The 23455-nt window shown below is 45.5% G+C and overlaps 1 protein-coding gene across 1 annotated transcript in view; it reads left to right on the top strand.

The window, feature by feature from the left end:
* Nucleotides 1-23455, top strand: part of ESPL1 (extra spindle pole bodies like 1, separase) — a 600179-nt gene that overhangs the window by 246777 nt on the left and 329947 nt on the right. The window contains exon 17 of the mRNA XM_086929411.1: nucleotides 15917-16026. Within this exon, the coding sequence (XP_086785537.1) occupies nucleotides 15917-16026 (110 nt within the window). The remainder of the gene's footprint in view (nucleotides 1-15916; nucleotides 16027-23455) is intronic.

Genomic DNA, 23455 nt, shown 5'->3' with positions numbered 1-23455 from the left:
CAGGGGGATCCTATCTGGACCTGCTGCTTTCCCTATAGCCATGGCTTGAAAGGCGGAGAGTACCTCGGTTTCATTTATTTCTTTATCCCACTCTTGCCGCATTTCTTCGCTAAGCCTGCGCTGGTACCAAAAATATGCTCAGTATCGTTGGCCGGCATAGGATCAGTGTTACCTTGCTCATATAAATCTGGATAACATTTCTTGAAAGTTTTTTTATGTTCAAATCATTTTTATTAAGCAATAACAAAATGATAACGGCAAGAAGGCATCAGTAGAATTACAATCGTATTACAAAGGTGCCGCAGTCAAACATGGATTGTTACAAATAAAACAATACATACATATAGTAAAGAAAATAAAGTATATTGAAGACAAAAAAAAAAAAAAAAAAAAATTAAACATCCGTCCGGATCTATAAGTGATCCGGAAGAGAGATTAGATGAATGGATGAGCGAATAAACATTATAAAATACCAACATTGCATTCCCACAGTTGTATATAGTTCCGTAGAGCCCTCCGTCCAAAGCTAGCCATATAATACCATTTTTACTTTGTCGCCCCTGCATTGTGCGTCTAAGGTTGTCAAGGCCAGTGAGCACAGGGTATAACCAGTACAATTCATGCAGCGTGTGCCCCACAGTTCACTAAGTTGAGACCTCATCAGTTAGTATTTCAAGGTGGGTCGAAAGTGAAGGAGGTCTGATCTAAGGAAGACCATAATTTTTTGTTGGTAACCTGCCATGGTGATGAGTGTAGAGCGGGATTGTCAGTGCCCCTAATGCAGGACAGCCATTCCCTCCAGGCATTGAAGGAGACCTCCCCCGTTGATTTCCAATTGCAAAGGATCACCTTGCATGCTAATGTTAGCAAAAGATCCAGGAGCTGGCGGTCATGGTCCCCTTTTAATAATGGGTCTAGGGCTCCTAGGAGAATGTAGATGAATTCCCTTGTAGGGTGTATGTCAAACGTGTGCTCAATGTAGTCAAAGATTTTTGCCCAAAAGGTGTGGAGCGTGGGGCAATCAAACAACATGTGTGAAAGGCCACCAATGCCGGAGGAGCAGTTCCAGCAATTCGGTGTATCCCGCAGGCCAACCTTAAATAGACGCTGTGGGGTCCAGTATGTCCTGTTAATAATCATATACTTAGTCTGTGATAATATCGGCGATACCTTGTGTGTGAGTGCTGATGCATGTATCCTGACCCAGTCTATACTTATGCCAGTGTTGTTTGGTTCTGATTCCCATTTGATCTCATTGCGTCTCATCGATTTGTTGGCCGTTGGCGCAAGCAGTTTATATATTTTTGAGACAAAATGTCCAGAGGAGTGAAAGTGGGGGAGCATAGACTTTAGCCAAGGCGTCACTAGCTTGAATGTTCTAGTGGATAGGGCTGACTTTAGCTTCAGGAAAGCGTAGAAGTCAATCGGTAACAGGGAGTGTCTAGCCTGCAGAGTCGAGAATGGCAGTGGCATATTATTTTCGTGGAGATCAGCAACCACATTAATACCTTTATCAGACCAGTGGTCCCATACGATGGGCGATCCGCCGATTTTAACAGACGGGTTACGCCATAAAGATGCAGAAGATGAATTGTGGATTTGTTGACCAGTGTTGTGGACGCGATCTATCCGCAAAAGCGCTCTCTTGGTGTTGAGCATTATGTATTTAGAGTTCGTAAGGTGTGAGAGGTCCATTGTTAGGACAGCCGAGAGCGGGGCCTTGCCTATAATGGATTTCTCAATGTCAACCCATAAGGGCGTATAAATAGGGTTTTCGATAAACCAGGAGGTTCCCTGTTTACAGAGAAAGGCAGTCTGGTAATTTCTGAAATTCGGTAAGCCTAAACCCCCTTTAAACTTCGGGAGTTGCAGTTTCTTCATGGCAATCCTCGGTTTCTTCCCTTTCCACAAGAAATCCGTGAGCGATTTCTCAACTTTATGTAGAAAGTCCTCCGTGAAGGTCATGGGGAGCATACATGCCATGTAGTTTACCAAGGGACTGATCATCATTTTTAGTGTTTCCGCCCTACCCCACCACGAGAGGAATTTTGGAGACCAGCCGTCCAATAGTTTTTGTATCTTTTTATAGAGCAGCTCTTCATTAATTTTTAAGGTGGATATCAAATCCTTTTCAAATTCCAGTCCCAAATATTTAAAACTCTTCGGCTGCCAGGTAAGCCCGGAGTTGCCCAGGATGTTTTTATCACATAGGTTATTTAATGACTTCACCTCCGTTTTATCCTTGTTCAAGGAGTATCCAGATACACTTGAGAAGTCATCTATTGTGGACAGTAACGCCGGGATAGCCTTATCGGCTTGTTCACTCATGACCAACACGTCATCTGCATAGGCCGTGAGTTTAATTGTACAGTCGGCGAACCGAATTCCAGCAATGTCAGGATTTTCCCTTATATAGTATAGAAAGGGCTCAATTGCCAGGAGGAATAAGGACGGGGACAGTGGACAGCCCTGCCTAGTGCCCTGCTCTAGCCCAAAGGGGGAGGAAAAAGCGCCACCAGCTCGTACTCTAGCAGAGGGACAGGCATAGAGGGACATGACTAGTTTAGTGAATAGGGGACCCAGGTCGAACTTCTGTAGTACAGCATTTAAGTAATTCCAGTCTACTTTGTCGAACGCTTTCTCAGCATCCAGTGTAATTGCAATGGTGGGTGTGGATAAGAATTTCGCTTTTTCAATAACATGAGCTAGGATTCTCGTGTTATCGCTCGAGAACCTGTTCTTCAGGAAACCCGCTTGTGAGGGATGTATTAGGGACGGCAGGACCTTCTGAATACGTCTCGCTAGAATCGATGCCAGGAGCTTACAATCTAAATTTATCAGTGAAATAGGCCTGTAGTTTTTGGGGAGTTTGTGGTCTTTGCCTTCCTTGGGTATTACCGCAATTACAGCCTCAGCCATAGTTCCCTTAACTTCTCCTGTGCTGCTAATTTCATCAAAAACCTCTAAAAGAGGAGTTGTGAGACTATGGGCGAAGGTCTTATAAAATTGTGCTGTATAGCCGTCAGGGCCAGGGGCTTTCCCCTTTTTGAGAGATTTGATCGCACTAATAACTTCCAATTCAGAGATTGGTTCATTCAAGGAGTCCCTTTCTGTGGACGTAGGCGTTGGGAGTGTGCAATTGGAGAGGTATTTATTTATTTTTTCACTGTCTATGTTCGTGTTCCTAGCATAGAGTTTCTCATAAAAGTCCTTGAAGATATTCGCAATCTTAGTGGGATCGGAGTTAGGAGTACCATTTTCATCGAGTAAGGAGGCAATGGTATTCTTCTGAATTTTAAATTTAAGATAAGCCGCTAGCCCCTTTCCCGCTTTGTTCGAGTCACAGATTTTGAAACGCTTCCTCCTATCTAGCCAAATACCTGCCTTTTCACTGATAAGTTTGTTGTAGGTGTATTTCTGATTGGATAGTTTAGTTAGGACTTCAGGGTTTCTACTCCCCAAGTATGTGCGCTGGAGATTTGAAATGTCCTCCTCTAATTTCAACAAGGCTGCAGTGCGGTTCTTATTAACTGCAGAGGATATTTTTATAATAAGTCCCCTTATAGTGGATTTCAGTGCCTCCCATCGGATGGTGTCTGAGGTCTCCCCCTTCTTGTTTAACAGTAAGAAATCTTTAATGGCAGTGTCAATGGTTTCTCTGTGTTTCGGTTCATCAATAATCGTGTCATTGAGTCGCCACATAGATTGACGGGTAGTTGGTGTAATATTAGATAGTGTGAGGGAGACGCAGGAATGATCAGAGACTAATCTGGGAGCAATGTCCGCGTCCTCAACTCTTGCCACAGCGTTTTTAGATATGAGTATGTAGTCGATTCTTGAAAACGAATCATGTGGAGGGGAGTAGAAGGAGTAGTCTCTATCATCAGGATGCAGCAAGCGCCACGTGTCCACCATATGAAATCTATTGCATAGTTTCATGAACGCCTTATGGGCTTTGCCCGGACGGAAGACGCATTTAGAGTCTCTATCTAGTATAGGGTCGTATGGGAGATTGAAGTCGCCCGCCAGAATATGGACTGCTGTGTCGGGGATGGAATTGATCTGCTTCGTTAGGCTTACCCAGAAGGACGGATCGTGTGTATTTGGGGCATAGATAGTCGTGATAAAGAATTCAGTATCATCTTTGAGCAGTTTCGCCGAAACCCATCTACCTTTTGTATCTGTTGCACTAGAGACTATTTCCACATTTGCATTCTTGGCCACTAACATCACCACCCCATTCTTTTTTGAGATTGCCTCAGAGCCTATCACTTCGGTATAATATTTATTGCGCAGTGTGTGAAAATGCTTCGCTTCTAGTTTTGTTTCCTGCAGTAAGGCTATACCTCCACGCTGTCTTCGTATATAGTCAAGTATCTTTTGGCGTTTAACCGGCTGGTTAAGTCCTTTCACATTCAGCGATAGTATTCTAAGGTTAGCTATAGTTGTCGTCCCTATTGGAGTATCTATAACAGGAGTCATCAGTTATACAACCAGTGATATCGTCTCATAACACATGTGTGTGCATAAGGATTGGGTCGTGAGAGCAGTGTCATACCTCTGAAAAAACCAGCAGTGCCATTTCTCATGAAAAATGCAGGGCTAGCACAATATGCAGGAAATAGAAGGACAGAGTATAAGCTTCGGAACGTAATGTGGTACAATGGATGTAAGCTAGGATGCAAGATGGACAAAACTAAACAAAACAATATGCAAAATGCAAAAACAATCCCCCCCATCCTCCCTACCAGCCTCCCTCCACCCTCCTCCCTCAACCCCAGCCCACCCCTCCCTCCCCAATAGTAGAAACAACAGAACATGGCGACTCGGGAAGGACGACCACGAGGCCGCCTCCAAGCAGCTTAATCATAACTATTGATCTTTGGGGCTGCAACCCCTGTCCAGAGAAGAAAATAAACCAAGTATGTAGGCAACAGTAAACAACAATGATGCCATAACAGTGAACTCAGGAAAATCGCTGGATTAACTTCAGTGTCATGAACCAAGCACAACAGTAGTTATCGAGGAATAATCGTGGTTGCAATTAACAGCAAGGAGAGTGCTACAAAACAACACCAGAACATAGTACCAAGGTGAACATAGTACCAAGGTGAGGCCCAAGTGGGGTACGAGCAATATCATGGCAGCATAGACAGAACTTTTATGATACAGCTTTTGCCAGAGGATCTCTGGCATAGAGTCCAAAGGTACACAGAAGAGCACATTTCAATCAGAAGAACAGGCCAAAATCGACCAAAATCAGACCCAGTTGAGTGGGCCTTACAAGGATTCAGGAACATTAGAGTGGTAGGAACACGAGATTAATAGAACCAAAGCTCCAGACCAAAGCTTATCCTAGGCCAGATGGAGAGGCTCCTTGCTGAGCTGAAGGGGAGACTTCCATTGAGCCATCTCCGTGGTCGAACAGGAGTTGTCTCAATTTCCGAGGATCCGAGAACACATGAGTCACACCTTTTATAGTCACTCTAAACTTTGTCGGACCAATAAAGCCATACATGTGGCCAAGTGATTTCAGTTGGGGTCTCAATGCAAGGAAGGCTTTCCTAATTTCCATAGTTTCCTTACTAAAGTCCTGTGAGATGAAGATTTTGTGGCCTTTCCATAGCACATGGTTATGTTTGCGAGCGAAAGTAAGCATCTGCTCTGCGTGCTGGTATCTAAGTGGTTTGCACACAATCGCTCTTGGGCCTTTCTGATCCTTAGAAATTCGTCCCGGTACTCTATGTGCTCTATCGAACTCCAGTGGCTGAGTGAAGGTTAGATTTGTGGCCTGCGTGAACCACTCCTCGAGGAAGGGTATGCATGAGCCATGGGATTCCTCAGATTTTTCCGGCATACCAAAAATTCTTAGGTTCCCTCTTCTATTTCTGTCTTCTAATTCCGCAACTTTCCTCACGAGATGGTCGGAACATAAGGAGAGGTTTTTGATAGCTCCACATGTTTTATTTTCAAAGTCTTCCAATTTGCTTATCCTGCTCTCGGACTCCGTTAGTCTTGAAGTTATGTCTTTGATATCCTGGCGGACAGCAACAACCTCATCTTTGGTGGATTTGGCCAAGTCTCTAACTTCTTCTAGCCTACTCAAAATTGTATCCATGGCTTCCGCCATTAGTTTGTTTCCTTTGACAGGTGTCGGTGGGTTAGATTTCAGACGTTTAGAGGCTGCACCATTATCCTTGTCCCCCATTTTAGTCGTCTGCAGCGATGGGTTGTGTGAATTCCTTGGCGCCTTGGCGCCCCCAGGCGTACAACGCTGAGACCAATCTATGTTGTGACAGTGCAGATCAATTGATTAGATACTTCCCCCTTAGCGAAAGCGCTTTACTCAATTGGAAGCAGTGTATTCAGTAACAACCTGTAAGCTGCCTTCCCTTCCAGAAGCACACATCGGTAGGCGCCACTACCTATACAATGACAGTATCACTCCTTGTAACTACTAGTTACATTAAGTTGTTATAAGGGATCAGTCAATATAGCGCACCATGCTGTAGGTTTGTTCACATGCAAATGCTCCCAATACACCTGATGGTTAATTACTTTAGATCTGCTCCGACCTCAAACACAGCAAACACAGCAAACATAGGGCAGGCACTGAGGGTGATCACAGTAGTTGACAAGCACCTAGGACGTTTTATTTTTTTGCAGTGACAAATCCCAGGGTGATGCAGGCGTCCTTTAATGCATGTTATTTGCAGATTTACAGTACAGATGCGCCTGTATAGGACATATTAGGCGCTTTGCGCCACTCCTCACAGCCAGACACATAGGCACCGACCCAGGCACTGAGCGGAGCGGCAGGGTGATCTAGCAGCAGGATGACCCAGTTATGATGTCTGCGCAACGTCAGGCGCGCTGGGGAGCCGCCATTACAAGCTGTCACAACACAGAATTTAATCTGAATCTGGTGAGTCTGGTTGCATTCGGCGCATCAGTGTGTGTGAGGGAGAGACCATACCAAGATCGACAGTGTGCACATGGCCCTCGTTATATCAGTATTTGTTAACATCTGTTGCGAGGATGTAGAGCACCGATTGTGACCAGAAGCAGATAAATACAGATGGTCCCAGCAGTCTTATTTATTTTACATACACTGCATAGATTGTGGCGCAATGTTCAAAAACGGGAGCCTGATCATGCCGCCATTGAAGTTGCCGATTTTCGCGCCGTTTTTCACTGTCCGTTAACTAGCCAGCAGAAGCATACTCACGGTTCCGACCTGAATCATGCCACCGGTCTTGGGGGGGATTTCAGGGATCGTAGTGGCTCCGTCACTGCCTGCGGTGGAGCAGACCAGACGCCCGGGGCAACCGCGTTGCTGTATCCGGCCTCAGTCTCCGTCCCGTCCTGCAGTCACCATCGGTCGGGACAGAGAGACCTCTTTTACCAGGATTCCGAGCTCGGAATAAGCCCAGATTGTCAGGTCATGCCGGTTTAGGGTTCCGATGAGCGAATTCTCCGTAATTGGAGGAACTGGATCCAGGTAGCAGCCCTCTGTGGACGGCAAGGGTGTAGCTGCCTGGAGGAGGACTGAATCACGCCGCCATTCTTCCCGGCGTCCAAGCCACGCCCCCCATTTCTTGAAAGTTTTAATATCCTTTTTTGCTGTATATAATACTCCATCACTGCCCTTAATTTTTGTTATGATGTTTCTAGCTATTTTCTGTTTAGTCCGTAGAGCGAGAACCTTACCAGTGGCTTCACCATATTCATATCCTTCAGACTTAAATACTTGGTAAATAGCGGCCCCCTTCATAGTATAATAGTTGTTTATTTCAGTTTTAATGATTGCTGTTTTGGCGTACTATGGTTTCTTCACTCTCTTGATTTCGTCTAACTGCCTCTGTATATTCTTTTTCCAGCTCTCCCAATTTGATTATCAACGTATTAGTTTCGCTCTTTTCTTGTTTTCTAGCTTTTCCTATGAAGCTAATTGTCTCCCTCCCGAAGTCCAGCTTTAAAACTATCCCAAACTACATTACTTGAGGAACTGTATTGATTAACCTCATAGTATTAAATAGCCCATTTTTTAATGTGCATTAAATAGCTTTCATTATCTAGCAGTGATCTATCAAACGTCCATTTTGTATGTGGATGATCTAGATTTCAAAAAGTATCAAACCCATGATTAAGGGATTGTGGTCTGAGAACAATTTGGGCAATTTTTTTGTTAACGGTTAGAGCTAGACAAGATGACACCAGAAAATAATCGAGCCTATAAAAGTTCTTATGGGGATTTGAGTAATATGTATAGCCAGGATCTGATGGATGCTTCATCCCCCAGACATCACGCAGATTATAACTACTTTGTAAAGCAGAAAGTGCGCGATGAACTCGGGGTTTTCTCCCTTGGTATCTGAGAACTGCCACACCCCCTTTCATAATGAATGTTAAAATCTCCACAGAATATGAACGGGCCGGGCCATGATGCTGCCTCAATTTCTAAGTTATTAAAGGTCTGTGGATCATCCTCATTTGACCCATATACTGTACATATACTCAATCCCATAGGGAGTTGTGCAATAGCCCATCTACCCGATTTATCACCCAATGTCCGTATGGCTGCTCCAAACAGTTTTCATATGGATCGTAGCCCCTCTAATAGTTGAGGTCTGGGTAGAGCATGCCAAAAGATTATAATCTCTAATAGAGAGCATGTCCCAGCTCCCTTAAGGGATATACGTTTTTTGCTGGCATATTATATCAGCATTAAAACTTCTTAACATTTCTACAACTCTATTGCGTTCTTATCTATCATTAAGGCCGCCTACATTCTCCGAACAGATAGCAATTTTAGCCATTTGACCTAATCAATTTCATCTGCCTTAATCGCCTATGCCTCCTGATAAATCTTATTTTAAGCTCCTCTTTGCTTACATCCTCCATTTTCCCCCTTTTTTCCTTGACCCTTTCCCTGTCACCCCTTCCACCCATTCCACCACCCTCTTTCCTCTCCACCCTACAACCGTGCCCACTACCATGCCTATACTTCCCCCTTGATTCCCTCCCCCACCCTTCCCTTACAAAAAGGCATTCAGACTACTAGTAGTCTGCTGTGATGGTTACTCCCCTCTGACCCAAAAAAAATAAAAAGCCACAGACCGTAAAAGCTAATAAAGATTCAGAAACATATACTATAGAAACCTAAGCCTTATAGCACTATATTCAGTGTTTTTTTCCCTTTTTCTTTCCTTTTCTTCTTTCTTCCTTCCTTTCCTTTTCTCTTTTCCTTTATTAAAAAGAAGAAAAGAGAAGAGAAACAGATAGGAAAATGTAACCATGCAACCTAGAATAATCTTGAGCTTAATCCTGACATTACTCAGTCGGAGTTAAGGTCCCATTTCTCTAAATATTCTTGCACTTTGATTTCTGAGGTGAAGAAGCGAACATGTTCTCCTTTGATTATTTTCATCCTGGCAGGATGCAGCAGATATGCCTGCCCCCCTCGATCTTGCACTGGTTTAAGCATTTGTCGAAGGCGCCATTATCTTTCTACAGTAAAATGACAATAGTCCGGTTGAACAAAGAAAGTGTATTCCCCGCCACTGCGTTTTGTTGTAGGTTTTGCTTTATCGTAAACAGCCTGGCAAAGCAAAAGGTTACCAAAATAGATAAGTATTGCACAGGGTTTAGTATCGGGCTTTGGAGATAGTTTAAGATTGAAAGGAACACGGTGCGCTCTTTGAATTTCCAATTCCACCCCAAAGCTCTGGGAATGCCTTAGACAAAATATCAACCATTTATCTTCAAGCATCTGCTCCTTCTCTTCCCTCGGGCACACCTAAAACTAGTAGATTATTTCGGCGCTGCCTGTTTTCATAATCCTCGAGCTTCCATTGTATGTCAATCAGCTGCACATCATGTGCCATAGTGGTCGTGCGTGCAGCTGCTACGTCACTTTCCAACTCTTCAGTCCGGGTTTCAAGAGCTGTGAGTCGTTCATTGATAACACATGATTTTACAACTTTTCTGACTGCCCCTTAGATTTTACGCATTGTCTGCACACGTTTACTATCTTGGCGTATCTCTTCACGATGAGAAAGTATGCATTGAATAACTGTATCCAGAGTTGGAGCTGCGGTAGGGAGTGTACTCTCCGCTGACGTTACGTTTGTGTTAAGTAACTCTGCTCCCAGATAGTCCCATCTCAAGCTTTTCTTTTGTGGGCTGGGGTGATGTGAGAAGGTGGCTCTATATATACTGGACAATCAGGCAGTACAGTGTGTATAGAGTCCACAAACCCCAAAGGTTTAACAGAGGTTAAAGTCAGAACTGACCTTACTCTCCAAAGTGGTAGCTTGGTCGAGCAGTAAGGCAGTACCAGAGGACAGTGTAAAGCATTTGTTGTACACTCAGTCAGCAAAAGGTTTCACACACTCAAGAACTGAACTCCAGGCCAATTATTGTTATATCCTTAGATATAGGTGTTTTATTTTTAGAACCGACAGTTATAAAAATATACTTTTCACATTACGAGTACTCTCAGGTAATTACTTTGCAGAGGAGCAGCAATTTTGTACACACAATAATCACAGGTTATCTAATAGCAATACAGTTCTGAAACACACTCTAGCATTGAGCTCAATGGATTTTCATAGGAAAGTACAGTTCATTACTTTATGGATTACTTTGGTAGTTCCAGGACTAGATCTTGGATTCAGTCCTAGGGTCTAAGCTGAAACCAGATTAGCAAAAACGTTTTAGTTACAGTGATTTTTCCTGAATATAAAGCTGTTTTTAAAGTTCACACTTTTCGAGGTGATTCTCACAATGTTATTCAATGGTAGGAAATTCAGGTTACAGGTAAAGTACGATCGCGTTACTTTTGTAACCCAGCACTAGTCTCCTAGGGCCAGCACTGGGGGCTTAACCCTAAACAGGTAGGTAATTGCGTTTCAGTATGTCGTAAGATTATTAAAGCATATTTGCAGTTTTCAAAAGTAAACACTTAGAAGAAATTTCATAGAAAAGCAGACAATGGGTTCCTATGGAGAAAATACAGGTTACTAGTAAACCCGCTAGGGATTACCTTTGTATTTCAGTACTGGGCTGAAAGGTACAGTACTGGCTTCTCTCCTGATCACAGGTGAGTATTTTCGAATTCGGACTTAGGCTGATTTTATAGGAATATTTTCAGTTTTCAAAACTTCACACTTGGAAAATTTTCGAGTAAAAAATGGGCCAATGTTATCCAATGGCAAGTAAGTGAATTACGGGTTTCCAGGTGAGTACTTGGTTGGTGAAGTTAGGGTTCTAGGCATAGACTCAGGGGTCCCCCAGGGTCAGTTGAGTACAGTTAGTTGAGTCCCAGCGGCGCAGGGACGGCCAGGTGCAGAGGTAGGTAGGCCCAATGTTATCCAATGAGGGAAAGGGGGCCTTCGGTTGGTGACTGCTGGCTAGCAGACCACTCGGCTCTGGGAGCTGGGCTCCTAGTCACTTGCTCTGGGCAAGGGGGGGGGGGGTAGGATAGGGCAAAGAAGTCACAGCCAGCGGCACTCGGGCAGCTGGGTGCAGGGTGCTTTTGAGCCGTTGGTCGCTCAATGTTATCCAATGAGGATCATGAAAAAGGAACAAAGGCTGCAGGCTCGGGGACGGTGACTCTCCAGGGGCGACCAGCACTTCGAGAGGTAAGTTGGGATGTTGGAGCACAGGTAAGTACCCCAAAGGGAGGCACAGGGGGCTGTAGGTCGCGGTTGGGTGGCCCCTGGTTCTGAGTCTGTAGGCGTCAGCTGGTTCGTCAAGGAGGGTCTTTGGGCACTGTACTAAGGGTCCCAGTCGCCGGGGGAACGTCCTCGTGGTCTTGGTTCGGGTTGGCCCGGCCTCTGCTGGTGCAGAGTGGGCTTGTCCGGAGCTTCCTGGCAGGCACCAGGTGGGTTGTTGCAGCAGAGTCTCTGCTGATGGGAGTCCCAATCGTTGAGAGGGTCAAGGCAGGCAGGTCCTCTGGGTGTCCCAAGGTTGCTTTCCGCGGAGGTCGCCGGGTTTAGGCAGGAGCAGGTTCCAGTATCAACAGGCCAGTAGGGCTGGGGCTAAGTCTGTTATTGTCCTGTTAGCAGCTGCACGGCAGGTCTTCTTGATCTTCTTTCTTCTTTTTTGATATCGGGATCTGAGTAAGGAAGGTTCAGGGAGCCCATAAAAACTCAATTTAGGGGTGTTACAGGTAGGGCAAGGGCAGGGGGCAATGAGTCCCTGTCCTGGGGTGAGTACACCCCCTAGCCTGCTCATCTCCTCTGGGAGGGGGGCAGGAGCCTAGCTGGGATTGGGCAGGACTCCCCATCTACAAGATGGCCGGAGCCCGGGGTCGTGCTTCACCTCGCCTCCTCCACCTGAGGAGTGGAGTTGGCACAGGTTGGCCCACCCCCCTTCCTGATGTTGTTTTTCCCGCCAGTGTTCCCGACAGATTGGGGGTAGGACTGGTGGGGAACTGGTTGCTGGGTACAGCAAATGGTCTGGAGAAGCTCTCGGAGGCGGTATGCCTTTGAAGCTTCCCCCTGTCCATTTTGGGGGAGGAGACATAGCACCTCGCCCAGGATGTGCTTTGTTGCAGACCTAGGGGAGCAGGGGCTCTCCACCCAGGGGTCCAGCAACATGTCTGCTGTGTGGCAGCCTCTGCAGCCACTCAGCCCAGACGTGGATTGTAGGTTCGGGTTTTGGAGGGAATCTCTAAGATGCCCTCTCGTGCAGGTTACATTAAATCCCATACTGGCATCAGTGTGGGTTTAATGTGCTGAGAAGTTTGATGCCAAACTTGTCAGTCTTCAGTGTAGCCATTATGGTGCTGTGGAGTTCGTAATGACAACCTCCCTGCACCATATACTCTTAAATGGCATTTCTGCACTTAGTGCCCAGGAGTGGTCCTGGGTACTGTAGGGGCACAGGGCTCATGCACCTGTGCCCTCACCTCTGGCATAGGGCACCCAGCTAGAGGGGTGACTGAGGCGTGCCAGGGCAGTGAGTTCTGTGGGCATGGCACACAGGCATGTGTGCCATGTCGACTCTTGTTTTAATTCTGTACTTAGGCACTCAGCCTGCAAAGGCAGGGTGTGGGTAATAGGGTACAGGGCCCCTGAGGGTGGCACAATCAGTGCTGCAGCCCTCAGGGGTCTTCTCTGGCCACCAGAGATGCCAATTGGCTATTTTGTTTCAGCATAGTTTTTAGGGAAGGAACACAGGCCCTGGGTACCTGATTGGCAGGGACCCAGGGTACACTCAGTCTAAGCACATCAGCAGTTCAGATAAAAGTGGGGGCATACCAAGGCAAGAAAGATGGCACTTTTCTCACAGATGGGTTGCCCTTCTCATCGTTTTGCGCATTGTGGCAGTCATATCTTTTTTCCCCCTATATCAGAGTTCTCCTCACTAGAGTCCTCCTGTGACTCAGAGGGCGAGCCGGATACCGACCAGATACCATCAGAAATATAAAAATCTTGCTCACTATGGTTAGAAGATGCAGCATAGTTATTGGTCATTGCCATAGTGCCTCCTAGGATGTTAGTGGGAGTAATAGGACTTTGTTTAGCATGATTTTCTGAGTCCTGAGGCTGCTATTGCATCCCCCATTGCTGAGAATTTGTATCTCCGACTGCAGGCAGGAGTATTTTTTTTTACAGGGGTGTGGAGCTGAGTATGTTGAGTTGATTGGCACTGTTAACTTATTGCGCTGTCATATTCTATTCTCACGCTCGAGCTTTCATCTGTAGCTGGCGGATTTAACCCATCCACTCCCCTGGATTGGTCTCATTTATCCATACTCCCAGTCCCCCCCCCCCCCCCCCCCCCCCCCCCCCCCCGGTGCTGCTCACCCGGTACATCTTTTTGTTGATGTTTGGACACAGGAGTCGCACGCAGCATTTCCAGCACCGTGGGTTTTGGCTGTCGGCAGTATTCCATTCCGGTTTTTCTTTTCATTTGGCTTAGGTTGTAGTCACGAGGATATCATACGTATCCATCAAGATATTAGTGCTTCATATTGGGAGGGAGACGACCCAGATTCTCCAATTCTGTTCTAATGCTCCTTAGAGACCAGGGGGTATTTTCAGGCTGGTGTGGCCCATTTTCTTGGAGTACTACTAGGTGGAGCACCTTCGCTTTAGATCTGAGTGGGTAGTGAGGGAGAGCGAGAAATATTGGTTCCACATGGACCGGGCACTTGCTTGCAGACCTCTCTGGGATCTTGCCTGGCTCCCTAAACATGCACAGCCAAAGGGTTCTCATCTTGTCACCTCCTACCAGGACCAGTCTCGAAATTTGGGACAACATTGCGCTCAAGCGTGTACTTACCACGTTTTCTTTCCCCCAACACTCTGCACGCAATCCAAACTTTACTACGGCCCTAGAATCCCGGTCATTCGTACTTGAGAAGCGGGCAAACCTCTATCAAATCGTTAGATTACTGTAAACCGGAATTTCACATATCCGAAATGGCCCACCTGCAATACTGTCAACTGTCACTTGGCACTCCACCCTCTGAACATGAAGGGTGCGACCAGACACCTTACCCCTTTTGAGGCTTTAGGGCCTATGACTGCACACAGTCTGATCTCCCGCACCTACCAAGTTCACTAACATGCCGCTATGATACGCTCTCATGCATATCAAACCCCATGGCACTCCGATACCACTGAAAACCTCTCGCAGAATCAATAGGACACGCTCTGGGGAGATCTCCCCAGAATACACCGCAGTATACCACATGAGACGGCCTACAAGCTGACGAGATGGTGGTACTTTACACCGACCTGCCTTCTGACTATTTATTGCACTACATCGATCTTTGCTGGCGCTGTAAGGCATCCCCAGGAGATTTTCAACACATTTGGTGGTAGTGTTTGGTCATAACCACCTATTGGAAAGAAATTCTAAGCTTCCCCCCTACTAAACTCCTGTATAACTGTTATCTTAGGTGTACGGCCTATGGAACTTGAGGCTATGAGACACACGGATTGGCCCCTGGTGGGCCACATTTTTTGGGGGAGTTCTAAACAACTTATTTGTCTTCACTGGAAGCAGTCATTCGCCCCTCCTGTGGCCTCCTGGTTCGCACAATTGTCACGTTATGGCCATGAACATCTTAACCCATAGGATTGCGTACACTGAAACCAAGTTTACTCATACCTGCCGGCCTTTGATTATTTTATGTTCCTGGAGAACACTTGCTTGAACAGGATTGGCGGAATTGTGACACTGAACTATGTCTCTAGCACTTTCCTTCCCGCCAACCTTCCTTCCTGGTTTATCAGGTGACAACAGGGTCTCCCTGTCTTTGGACTCTTGTGCACTCAGCTACTTCGACCTTTTACACTGCGTTATTTGTATTTGGCTGCTTTGCTTTAATTGAAAAGTCTATGCCAGATTCTCAGAGCTACTATGTTTAACTGATATTCCTTCTTGTCACACTTGTAGGATACATTTTTGTGCTATTGTCTGATGGCAACAGTGACTTCAGACACTGTCTGAACACATTACATGTAATGGTTTCTCTGAATACTATTAGTAATAAAAAATAGTTTGAGGCCTGTGTCTTGTGATAAAGCTATACGCAGCCCAGTGTCCCTCAATGACCAGAGACTTGAGTAATGTGAACTGGTGCTTAGCAGCAGGGTAAGTGATGTACACAGTGAGACTTAAGTTCACATCTGCACTTGAGCACGCTGTGTTTATGCTTGAATGTCCAAACACAGAAATAATGAAATGTGGTCTAAAAATAGATATGCATTGTTAATAATGTGGAATAAATAGTTTTCAAAGTATTCTGGGATACAGTGCAAAGGCTGAAGTTTATTAATGTATGTGAATTTAAAAGAATGAAAATGGTGAACCGAGGTAAGTGTTTTTTATTTTTTATGGCAGCATACAAGTGCACAACAGTCATGGTTACTTTGTTTTTTTATGTATTGTCTAGGTGTGCAAAGTTTCTAGTCACAAAGGCAGAGTTGGAGCTTCAGCGCACTGAATTAGAGCTGTGCCAGTTGGATCTGCAACAGGTGCTCTTTCTGCTGGAATCTGGCACAGGTGAGTGCAAAATTACTGTTTGCAATATCTTAATCTCTAGCCCATTAACCTGCAGATCATTAAAGATAAAAAAGCTATTCCGACAATTAAGTGTTTTTAACCCCTTCCATGCTGGTGACGAACCCCAGCCGTCATGCACTACGGTGCTCGTGTGCTGATGACGGCTGGGGTTCGTCACGGCCCGCCCGTGTTCGTCCGGCGGCCGCACACGGGGAAAATCGCGGCCGCACGGAAGGGGTTAATTTAAAATTAAATTGTTTACATTACCTTTGGAAAATACCGCCCATGCTTCATGGACGTTTGCTATTGTCTACTGTGTTATATAATATTCTAACCAATGAAATGGACGGGAGAATTATGTGAAGTGATACTTTCCTCTGCAAGCCATGTTTGGTCATAGCCTTCAGCCATGTGGAGATCTTAGTTGCTCTAGAAGATCCAATGTATTGCTTTACCCCTTTTGCCAAGCACCAATGCCAACATAGCAAATGTATATGAAATATTGTGTTTCTTAGGTTTGGGAATAACACACAATGCTTTTACGTAGTGGCTATGTTAACCAATGTAACTCTTCAGGATTGTAGTTACTCATCCCAGTAATTCTGGAGAGGCCTGCATTCCTAGAGCATTTGGAGGAATGTTGCAGCCTTATCTTCACTTCTAGGACAAGCAGGGATCGGTCTGTAAATACTCAATGGAGTTTTACTGGTGTAAAGTAGCTATAATGTAAGATCTAAAAAGTGATGTAAGAAGCTGGCTCTTTATGATGTACCAAAAAGAGGCATATCATGCAACAAGTCCAGGTATTCCCTTAGTGTACATGGATAGCGTGGTCGAGCAGCCTTTTGGCTTATCAGAGAGGAGTGTTGGAAATCTGCGAAACTACACAGTCAGTAAATATTGCACTTGACTCAATAAGGCGCTCCACACCAATTTATCAAAACAACCTGTATCTTTAGATATATATTTGGGTGCCAGAACCAATAAAATTAAGTTGTGCAAGAGAAATACTAAACATTTTAATAAGTGAGGCTGTAATGTGATCCTCTGCGAGGAAAAACCATTACGGCTTACAGGTATAGTACAGTGACTTATAACACCAATCTTCTGGACTTGAGGTGAGTATGTGGCAAGGTCCAAGGCAGCACCAGCAGGTCCCCTCCAGCGGTACTAGAACAGCCTGGTGCCGCACAGCGTTTGTTGTCCAATGTTAGTCTGCAGGGATCGGTTTAGGTGAAAAGAGGCTGCAGGTTTTGACTGGTAGGCCAGTCGGGCTGAGTCTACCACCTAGTGACAATAATATATACAGAGTCCAGGGATTCCTCAAAAGTGTTCAGGCCTCAATGTAAAACCCAAAGTGCTCTATTGGTGGTAGTGTGGGTGAGCAGCCTGAGGCCGAACAGTTGAGTGTACAACATTTATTACACATCCGTGATCAATAATGGACACACTACTCAAGGAGATTAGGCCAATTTTAGAAAAGTATTCTTGGTGTCTACATTATTTCAAGACCAAGATCTTTGTGATAAGGTAAGTATGTTTTTAATTAAAAATACTTTGCACTTTAAAAAATAGACTCTGAATATTTTCAGAACAGTTCAATGTTATCCTGTGGGGGAAATTATTTTGCGGTTAATCAGGTAAGTATGCACCTTTCAGTACCTGTCTTCGGGACCAAGGGTCAGCAGTGGGCAAGGAGTAGGTGAGTGCTAACCCTGCACCACCAGCGGCACCGGGGCGGCTGGGTGAGAGTTTGAACCCTGATTTCGGCCCAATGCGTTTCAATGGACACTGGGAGTCTGTGGATACACGCTGCTTGCAGGTAAGTGGAATGTTGCAGGGGCTAAGCTTTGGATGTTAGGACCTGCACAAGGTGGCACACCGAACATACACCACTAGTGGCACAGGGTCTGCCGGGTGCAAACACAGCATTGGGTGCCCAATGCAATCCTATGGAGTTTTGGGAAACAGGCTGTAGGTGTCGAATTGGAAGGACCAGACCGAACACCAGCAACAGCACCACTAAGTTGAGGTGTTGGGGGTCCCAGGGCCACCACTGACTGAGCTCACCAAAGCCGGGGGCTGCAGGTGCAGGGTGCATCCAGTCCTCAAATCTTACTGCGCTGTTCGCGAAGTGGTGGGGGTGGAGGGGGCCTACAGATTCACTCTGCAGGTGCCGTCTTGGAGTGGGGGGGGGGGGTCAGGAGAGGTCGGCCAACGCTGGATTTAGAGTCATGGATGATGGGGAGACTTCACTGGGCTGGTGGGCCACTCCGACTTGGGCTGTTTCTGTCTGGTGCAGAATGGGCACGAGTCAGGGATCCTCCTGGGGCCGAAGTCTTTGTTGTTTTTCTTCTGAACAGGTCAGCTGTCCACGGGAGATTGGAGTCTTTGTTGAAGGTAGAAGTCCTCCCATGGGTTTCAGAGGTCGCTGGCTGAAAGACAGGTCGCAAGGTTGTTGAGCTGGAGACAGGCTGGGAGGGCTGGGGCCAAGGCAGTTGTCGTCTTCAGTCTTCTCTGCTCTGTCATCGTCTTTCTTCGTAGGTCATCGCAGATTTTGTTTCCAGGTCTGGGGTAGCCCCCTAAATACTAGATTATTGGGGCTTTTTAGGGGAGTAGCAGGTAGCGCCAATGGGCACCTTACTTGGGGTGACTAGTGACTACATTCTCTATTTACCACGCTCCTGTGGGAGGGGGGCATAGACCTAGCCCTGATTGTAGGGGTCTCCCCATCTTCAAGATGGCAGGAACTGAAAGATGTGCTTCACCTTGCCTTATCCTTCTTAGAGGTGGAGTTAGCAGAGGTGGGCACACCTTCTATTAAATTTTCCTTCCCAAAGGGGAGGTGTAAACAGAGGGCTGCCACCTGCTGATAGCAGCAGAAACTAGGGGTTGCATTACAAAGGCGGCAAGCCTTTGAAGCTCCCCTCTGTGAGCACTGGCCCATCTTGGGGGAGGAGGTGTGACTTTCCTGCCCAGGATGTGCATTGGTTCTGGTCCCAGAGCAAGGGCTCTCTACCCAGTGGTCCAGAAACATGGCTGGTGGTGTCTGACTGCCTATAGCCAGTCAGAGACCACACCAGGGTTGGCAGGCTTTCAGTGAGCAACTCTGGGGTGCCCTCTGGCTACATGGTACAATAAATCTCACACTGGCATCAGTGCGGATTTCTTGAAAGGGGTAGTTTGGAACCAAACACTCCTTTGTTCAGTGAAGCCATCTTGCTGCTGTGGAACTCGAGATGTTATGTTTCGGAGTTTCCAGCCCATGTACTCTATGGCTTCACTGGCACTTACAATATGAGGTAATGTATAACCATATTGTAGGGGCATATCTACTCATGTAGATTTGCTCTCACCTGTGGTATAGTATACCCTGCCTTAGGGCTGTGAAGTCTGCTAGAAGGGTGACTTACCTATGCCGTCAGGTAGTGTTGGCTGGCATGGTACCCAGGCAGGGTGTCATGTCGACTGTCGTTTCCTCCCTCTCAGGGGAATGCAAGCTGCAAAGGGCAGTGGCAGGGTCCTAGTGAGGGGGGGCCCCAAGGAGCCCTTTTCATCTTCCAGGCCCTAGGTACCAAGAGTATAATTTACTTGGGACTTACGGGGGTAGAAATACCATTCGGGGATTTTTTTTTAAGGGAAGAAGCACTGGCACAGGAGACCTTGTTGGCAGGGACCCTGTGCACTACAATTGAAACCACATCAAACCCAGGGAAAAAGTAGGGGGCTAACTAGCCAAAAGAGGCGCTTTATCACATTTGCCACCACAAAGATGGTAGATTCTGAAGTCATATCCATGTCAGGTTAGTCCAACTGATCGGTGGACCGTAATTTTTCATGCTTATGACACTTCCGCAATCATGGTGCAGTCTTATCAGCTGGTTCTCTCTCATTAAGCGTTAGCATTTATACTTCTATGGTGCCTCTTGGGAGAATTTTCTCTCAATTTCCATCTTCTCTACACCAATGAAGGGCATGTTGGAGTTGCGTTGCTATGTATTATAACTGTATATTGGGAAGACTCAACCCAGTTTCAGTCTGCACTCTTACCCCCACCACCAAACTCCCCCACCCCCTCAAACCATAAAGTCAGTTTAATGAAATGAATAGGTTTTGATTTCTTTGAATGTTGATCTGTGGCTAGAACACCGACTTTTATATAGTGTTTAGAAGTATCACATGATGTTGGCTAGTGCTGCCCTGCCCATCCCCGACCGTGATCGCGAATTGCCAAAGCGTAGAAGCTCTTAGCCGTTGGACAACTTTTTCCATATTGTAGGAGTATTGTTCTCCCAAGGTGTGCAATCTGCATATCTATGTATGTGAATTTTCTTGTTTCCCATGTCATCCTGACGTTTGGCAGATTTTAGGGGGACAATCTGATATGTGGCTCTAGGGAATAGGACTGTTAATGTTAATGTTATAGAGATTTGTATAGCGCGCGGCTGCCCCAGCAAAGGGGCGTCCCGGCGCTGCAAGCAGACAGATTGCAGAGGGATGGAGGCACAGAAAGATGAAAGAATTATTGGAAGAGATGAGTTTTGACGGCCTTTCTGAAGGCTAAAAGGTCCTGTATACCACGGATCGCTTCGGGAAGGCTATTCCATAAGTCTTACATCTGATAAATCACCAAATGGGTGCAGCTCCTGTAATAATCGCGGGAACGCCTCAGTTTGGTGCATCGGGCATATGATAGTGTTCTCAGCAAACAACACATGGGTCGTACCTCTGATTTCCCAGCCCCCCCCCCGTCTTTCACATGTTCACAGAGGCTCTACCACAAATGTTGTTGTAAGCACCCCTGCCTTGTGCTCCTGTCTGGTACAGCTATCGGATACGAAGCCTCATAACTTCACTTTGGGTACAGGTTCTGTATCGATCAATTTAATCCAGCACCTGATCTGTGGACCAGAGCCAATTTTCTTCTAAAACTGCAGGCATGTAATCCCATCCTGTTTTAAAAGCTTTATCTGTATCTAAGGCAGGGCTCCTGTAGTTAAGATTCAATCGTCTTATCTATACGATATGGGCTTCGCAGATTCGTGTGTATTATGGCTGGATATGAAACTGCATTGATCCATGTGGACCAAGTCCGCAACCATCGGGATGAGTCTGTTTGCTAAGGCCTTATATAACATCATTATTAATGCATATGATCCCAGGACCTGTGTTTCCTTGTCTTTCGTTAATATCATAAGGACTGTAGCTTCTATCAATGAGTCCGCCGAACTTCTCTCTGCATCCTCAAAATCCGCTGGAAGCCTCTGCACCAACTCGGCCTGAAACTGACAGTAAAATGTCAGAGCAAACACATCTGAACCTAGTCTTCCCAGCAGGCAAATGATTAAGGGTGATAGGAGTTCTTTCTTGCTGATGATGTGGTCTAATACAACAATGTGCTCTGCAGTGAGTGAGCGACTCGATCTCAAGGTTGCCCAAGAACCTTCCTTATGAAGGTTTCAAAAATGGATATTTAAAAAAAAAAATCACAAACTTATAAACTGTTGCCAAATAATCAACAAGCATTTGCAACGCAATAGGTCTCGCATTTGCGAGAGTTTAAGGTATTGGCAATGTAATTGACAATGCATTTTATTTGTGTTTGCTTTTTAAAACAAATAAAAAGCATTGTCATTTACAATGTCAATAGGCTAAACTCTCGCAAATGCAAGACCTATTGAATTGCTTCCTGTTAAAGTGGGAGAGGGCGCAAACTGGGAGGAGGAGTCTGCTGTAATGAGCAGCAAGGAAGAAAATGAAGGCGTGGCTCTCGTGTTTTTTTTTTTCTCTTAACTTTATTGTAAGATTCTAGTTTGCATCACCTGTGTTGCACTGTAGGAGAAAATCATTAAAGAAAATAGTGCTTACAGACTGTAAAGAAAACATACGTGTAATTACACAAGTGAAAGGGCCAGTCCTTGTGGGAGGTTACAAATGTAGGCAAGGCCGGTCTTAAGGAAGGACTAGCAAGCCTACGAACTAATCAGAAGCTAACACATTCTAAGGACAGTGACACAAGCCAATGAAAAACATGGCAGTAGAGTGGCGGAACTTCAAGTCCATACCTGAATACAGCATGGCTCCCAGAGCCGCGCACGCACTGCCCAGGCCTGACCTAAAAATTGAGTTGTGGCAGTCTGACATGCACATTGTACAATTTACATTATATATATATATATATATATATATATATATATATAATAATCCTACATCTTCCATAGATCCATTTTTATATAGAAAAACACATTCTTTAATCATTATCCTTCATCTTCCATTAATCAATTCACAAAATCCTGGTTCGATCAAGAATAAAGTTATACATTTAAATCTTATTTCAAGAATAAATTCATAGTTTTTTTTTAAACCTTATTTATAACTTTTTGAGATATAGACAATCAGTTATTTTCACAGAGCATCATGTGCAACATAGATAACATTAGGCCATACTATCATATCCATTTTGATTTCTTACATCAGTTGTAGGCGTTGTCTCTTATCTGTCTCGGTCATATATGCCATCAGCAGCTCGCACTATACAAGACAGTAATACTGTACGCGGTGACAGGAATAAGCAGGCAGATACAACGCATGACATTCCATATCATAAGATGTCCATCTTGACAGTCCATTATGCATCAAAAACAGTACAATTGGGTATGCAACCCAGCCATGGGCCCGTCCGGCAGTAGCAATGTCCATTCCAGTGATCCCATAGCAAGAAGGTTACTCCGAATACTCCCCAGCATCCAACACATGAACAACCCCCTGTGATGTCTCTGATCCCCTATCTGCACTTCATAAAAGATAAGCTTGCAGTGGCCTCCATTTATCTCGGAGTCTAGAGGCCAGTGGTTGTGCCGGCTTCAACAGCATTCTGCTCTTGACAATATAGAACATCTCTTAGCCATGCCTTAAACTTTGGAGCCCTCCCCCTGCCCCAGTGACAGGTCAGTCTTCGTTTAGCTAGTAGCAATGTAGTATCTAAAAACTTCCTACAGTGTTTAGATACCTGCGCAGTGTATCCCAGCAGCATAGTCATTGGGTCTCTCTTCAGTGTGGTTTCCAGCATGTTCTCGAGGGCCACGTGTACCTGCGACCAATACTCCCATATCCCCGGGCACTCCCACGCTAAGTGTAAGAATCCCGCTCCAGCGCTTCTACAACTGTCGCAGCGATCATTGTCTGATAACTGAAATCTATATTTTTTGGTGGGGGTGTAATATAGTAGTTGTAAAAACTTGTAGTGGATAACTTTGAATCTACAGCTAGCTGAGATATGCTCTGTGACCCTGAAACAATATATCTATTGGTTGTCTGATATTTCTCTTCCCAGGTCCTCGCTCCAGTGTATACGGGCCGAACTGTCAATCCCCGATCGATGTGCCCTGATACTGCTGTATATACCAGACTTCAGATGCTTCCCTTCTGT

Source organism: Lissotriton vulgaris, chromosome 1_1 (genome assembly GCF_964263255.1).
Source record: "Lissotriton vulgaris chromosome 1_1, aLisVul1.2, whole genome shotgun sequence".
NCBI classification, from domain to species: domain Eukaryota; kingdom Metazoa; phylum Chordata; class Amphibia; order Caudata; family Salamandridae; genus Lissotriton; species Lissotriton vulgaris.
The sequence above is the reverse complement of the archived record's forward strand: the minus strand, read 5'-3'. Positions and strand labels throughout refer to the sequence as shown.